Source organism: Phaseolus vulgaris, chromosome 8, assembly GCF_051622355.1.
Source record: "Phaseolus vulgaris cultivar YP4 chromosome 8, ASM5162235v1, whole genome shotgun sequence".
Classification (NCBI taxonomy): domain Eukaryota; kingdom Viridiplantae; phylum Streptophyta; class Magnoliopsida; order Fabales; family Fabaceae; genus Phaseolus; species Phaseolus vulgaris.
Genome location: NC_143505.1, coordinates 2,251,722 through 2,257,304, shown reverse-complemented (window position 1 = coordinate 2,257,304; position 5,583 = coordinate 2,251,722). Strand labels below are relative to the sequence as shown.

Here is a 5,583-nt window from a genome sequence, read left to right as displayed (position 1 = left end):
TGAATCTTGATAACTTATCCATTGAATATATTCAATGATGATCATTCCAAAAATTTTAAAATTGTAACTCTTTTATTTGTATGTTGTTTTTGCAAATACCTATTTTGTATCTGCATTAAAGAAAGAGAATTAGTTTGATTTTTCCAACAATATTCTCTTAAAATGTAGAATTCTTTCAAGTTAACATTTCTGATTTAATATTTTAAACTCTTCTTCTTAGCAAACACTTAGAAACAACCTAAACCTCACTCCATAGATAAACAATATAAAAATAATGAAATCCTTCCATGGAATATTCTTAACTTTTGTTTGATTCAATTCTGAATATTTTCCATTTTAGGTTGTATTGTTGTCTCATCATCACTGTGCAGTTATCGTTGGTGAGTAATAAATGAGAAGGAGGTGGTCCTTCGTTAAATAATGCATATAATGATTTACTCCTATCACATACAGTGTGTAGAGAGAGATTCCAAATAGATGAAAATCATTATCAGTAACTCACGTGCCAGTTCAACTTTAAAATAACTTCTTTTGGTTTTATTTTAATTTTTAATTATAAAATGTTACAATTCCTTTTACTTTATTTTCTACTTTTGAAAAGCTTATTCAGTTTTCAGTGAAAATAACCTTTTCTTATTGTTTTATGCTTTTCAGTTTCAATTATTTCATAGAAAATAATTATTTCCATAAGTACTATGTTGCCTTCTAGAGAGATTCATAAACTGTGCTGTTATTAGCTTTTTGTTCTTAAATTAGAACCTTTGTTTTGCATAGATTTACTATTAAATGCGAAAAATATTCTCATTATTTCTCCCATATCAAATTTTAAAAAGTTAAACATTAACATATGTGACTGTGATTAGTATTTGGTATGATAGTCTTTATTTTAGAAGTTTATCAAACTCAGACTTTCACCTTATAAAAATAGATTTTGTTTTCTTAATTTATTTAAATTATACATGAAATTATTTTTCTGTAGACATCTCTAAAGTGTTTAATTTTTTATTTTTTTTATTAATAAAAAAACGAATAATAAAATAAAAATTAACAGAAATACATAAAGGAGCATTTCCATGTCATAATGCCACGTCATCTCTCCCCGTGATTAACATTTGAATTTATATTTGTGAGTCCGAACACTTTCTCATTGTGTTTTTTTTTTGTCTGGTTTCTGTTATTTGTTTGGAGTTCAACGGTACTCTCTCATTCTACCCATCAAGATTAGAACCAGTTGAAGGAATTCCAATAGGAACCCACATATTCTTTTCTGCCTTTTCTTCATTCTTTGACACTTCAAGCTCATACAGTCATATGAAAGCCACATTGCTGATGTTGTAGTTGCTCAAGTTTTGGAATTTCAAGGTGTAGGTGGTGTGAGTCAGTGCAGTGCATCACCTTGTCTGGTGGGTGGGTGGATAACAATTTTTGGCCTTAGAATAACCTTAGCCTTGGCTTTATTAGCATTTATTTTATGTTGGAGGACCCAAAGAGGAAGTGGCATTATCTAGTTTAGCCTTGGTTTGTGAGCATTTATTAAGTATCACTTAGTTCAAGGAGTTTTATAAGAGTTTTGAAGAGTTAAGTTGAAGTAAGAGTATGATACCAAAAGCAATGGTGTTGAGATGGCCAAAAGAAAAAGACTACTGTGAAAGTGATGGGATAAAGATGGAGCTCAAAGTTTTGGCTGCAGAGAGAATTGAGAAGCATGAGAGTTTCATTATAAGGCCTAGAATCAAGGTGTGGATGACTCGGGCCATTACAATTGTGGTACTTTGGACTAGTCTTGTTCAGCTGATTGCACTAGGGGAATTGTTGGGGCCAAGTTTGTTGAAGGGCATGCCTCATTGTTTCAGTACCCCAGCTGTAGAGAAGGATTTGGCTCCAGCCAAGGTTTTGCTCCCACCCAAAAGTGAGTTCTAGGCCTGTCTTATGAATACTTATTTGTGGTGCTCTTCTGAGTATTATGAATTTGAAAATACAAAAAATTGTCACATGAATGATGATTTGCATATCTGTTTGATTTGATGCTGGTTGTATGTTCTTTCTTCAGCAGTCTTTCTCATTTCATTTCCCCCCACACCTCTAATTTTCTCCTTTTGTGCTAAAATTTTATGATTTCTCATGCATGTCTCTTCTGAATTTGATCATTTCTGTCACAGGAACTTATAGGAATAACGGTTATCTTCTGGTTTCATGCAATGGAGGACTCAACCAAATGCGAGCAGCAGTAAGTTCTTTGTTTGGGGATCTACACTGCAATCAGCATAACAATTGGCATTAAGAGTATGATTAATTTCTTTTGAAGTCTTTATTCCTCACATTTTTTTTCCTGCAGATATGTGACATGGTCGCCATTGCTAGACACTTAAATGCCACTCTCATAGTTCCAGAGCTGGACAAGACCTCTTTCTGGGCTGATTCAAGGTTTTCAGATCTTTCATTTTATCATAACTTCAATTTTTTTTTTCTAATAAAAGCTTTAGTGTTAGACATATCTTGAATCTTAGGCTGGCACCTCAAGTAACATCATAATTTCAATTTTTGAAACGCCTAGTTTTTGGACTATTATGATTGAAATTGTTCCCTTGATTTGGCAGTGACTTCAAAGATATATTTGATGTGGATCATTTCATTACCTCCTTGAGAGATGAGGTTAGGATACTAAAGCAGCTACCACCTAAGGTCAAGATAAGAGTTGAAAAGGGACTATCCTACTCAATGCCACCCATTAGCTGGTCTAATATCTCATACTATGAAAACCAGGTGTCTGCTTGGTTCAAATTCTCTCTGCAAATATCAGATTTTCACTTGGCATTTTATTGTAAGTTAGCAACTAATTGTCCTTAACTACTTAAACAGGTCCTTCCTCTGCTGCTGAAACACAAGGTCCTTCACCTAAATAGAACAGATGCAAGACTTGCAAACAATGGACTACCTGCTGAGATTCAAAAGCTACGATGCAGAGTAAATTTCAATGCCCTGAAGTTTACTTCTCAGATAGAAGAACTTGGCAGAAGGGTAGTCAAGGTTTTGAGGCAAAAGGGACCTTTTGTTGCACTTCATCTTAGATATGAGATGGACATGTTGGCCTTCTCTGGTTGTGCTCATGGTTGTGACAAAGAAGAGGAGGAGGAACTAACACGAATGAGGTAAACTGAATCATACATTAATGAGTTGCAACATCCATTTTGTTTCTACTGTTTTCCTTTGAATGTAATTTTGGCAAATGGTATTTCTTAGATATGCATATCCTGGGTGGAAGGAGAAAGTTATTAATTCTGAGCTTAAGAGGAAAGATGGTATATGCCCTTTAACACCTGAAGAAACTTCCCTAGTGTTGACAGCACTTGGAATAGATCACAATGTTCAAATTTATATAGCTGCTGGAGAAATATATGGTGGAGAGAAAAGGATGGAAAGTTTACAAGGAGATTTTCCTAATCTGGTGAGTAGAGAGAAGCAAATAATATATGCTGTATTTATGCTAATTCGTAGCACTAACATTATCTCTGACTCTAAATTAGGTAAGGAAAGAAACTTTGCTGGAACCTTCAGAATTGATGTATTTCCAAAATCACTCCTCACAAATGGCTGCAGTGGATTATCTTGTTGCTTTAGAAAGTGATATATTTATTCCAACATATGACGGAAACATGGCTAAAGTTGTGGAAGGCCATCGCAGGTATTATTACCTTGTCGCCAATGATGTCTTTTAAACAAACTTAGAACTGTTTTGACTTCATTCACTATTTTCTTAGATGTACAATGATGGAAGAGTTCGCAGAATTAGCTGCACTTTTGACACAACCTGTTACTTATAGATAATAAACCAGATTTAAGGGTCATTGTACGCAAGTAAATAATGAACCTCTTCTGCAAACTCTAGTAACTTCACAAATTACACTATTAATCAATAAGACACCATGATTGAACTTTTAAGGTAGGTAGTTATTGTTAAAATCGACAAACTTGTCATCTATGATAATTTGTGATTAATTGGCACTGGTATGACTTTTAAGAGACGATTAATGTTAAAGTCAATAAACTCACCATTCATGAGAATTTGTTATTATTGACATGGAAAACTACACACATTTAGAAATAACATTTTCTAATATAGGTGTAAATTTTATAAGATTGAGTTTGACTTAAAAATTCACTTCGTATCAGAATTATTTAGAGTCGAGAATAATGAATACCATTTACTCTTTTCTATTTAGATTTTTCATTTAATTTATATGATATCATGTGCAATGATGAGATCTAGATTATTTTGGCTAATTATCTGGAATTATACTTGCTTCTCTTCAGATTTCTAGGATTCAAGAAAACTGTACTACTGAATAGAAGGGTTCTGGTAGACCTAATAGATCAATACTACAATGGGTTGTTGAGTTGGGATGAGTTTTCCACTGCTGTGAAAGAAGTTCATGCCAATCGTATGGGAAGTCCTAAAAGAAGAGCTATCATTCCTGAGAAGCCCAAAGAAGAAGACTACTTTTATGCCAACCCTCAAGAATGTTTGCAATTGCTAGATGAACCATTGAAAACCTCATAATCTTGGCTCTCACTTAATCACATTTCAGAAGGCAAAGCTAATTGTTATTAACTATTTTGTACATAAAATAGGCTCCAAATGAACTAATAAAGAATCTTGCTTTAGGCTTCTTGTACAAGGAAATGGAAAAGATAGAGGAATTTATTTTCTTTGTAGCATTTCCATATACAGTTCTTTATCATATGAATAATGACATATTTTCTTACTCTATCTTCTTACTGATTCCCCTAATACTTTATTAAATAAAAAATAATATTAAATGTATTTAATGTTTTGATAACATAAAATACATTCAATTTTTTTTAATTAGAGGATTTATAAGAAGATTTTATTGGGACTGTTCTCGTTTAAAAGAGACTGAGATAATGGCTAAACAATTCACTTTTTCGCTTCGATAGGTCTTATGTGTTCCTTCTTCCACTCTCCAGACTCGTTCGTTTTGTCCTTCCTTCATATTCTCTCGTTCCTCTACTTGTTGGGAATCCCTCCTTAATTTAGTGGAAGACCATGACCAATGAATATATTCAATGATGGTCATTCCAAAAGTCTTGGAATTATATCTCTTTTGAAGATGTGATAAGCCATTAGCTCTGATTTTCCCAATAGTGATATTAGAGTATGGTTCTGTTACAAAATGGAAGGAGTTCATTATCCGTGACAACTGGTCCAATTTGTTGACCAGGCCAATTTTGGTTAAGAAGCTAAGAGACTTAATTATTGAGAATTCCTCCTTAATTTAGTGGGAGACCAATGAATATTGGTAACTAATCCATTGAATATATTCAATGATGGTCATTCCAAAAGTCTTTGAATTATAACTCTCTCTTGAATTTAGTGGGAGTTCTTTACTCGTCGTGACAACTGGTCTGACTTGTTGACCAAGGCAATTTCTATTAAGAAGCTAATAAACTTAATTGTTGGGAATCCCTCCTTAATTTAGTGGGAGATCATGACCAATGAATATGGGTAACTGATCCATTGAATATATGCAATGATGGTCATTCCAAAAGTCTTGGAATTATAAC

At 33.4% G+C, this 5,583-nt stretch overlaps 1 protein-coding gene across 1 annotated transcript; it reads left to right on the top strand.

The window, feature by feature from the left end:
- Positions 1–1,134: 1,134 nt before the first annotated feature.
- Positions 1,135–4,763, top strand: LOC137824386 (rhamnogalacturonan I rhamnosyltransferase 1). The gene is made up of 8 exons (XM_068630022.2): positions 1,135–1,909; positions 2,160–2,227; positions 2,336–2,424; positions 2,598–2,763; positions 2,860–3,149; positions 3,241–3,445; positions 3,525–3,682; positions 4,312–4,763. The coding sequence occupies exons 1-8, from the start codon at positions 1,597–1,599 to the stop codon at positions 4,556–4,558; spliced, it is 1,536 nt and encodes a 511-aa protein (XP_068486123.2). The 5' UTR covers positions 1,135–1,596; the 3' UTR covers positions 4,559–4,763.
- Positions 4,764–5,583: the final 820 nt, after the last annotated feature.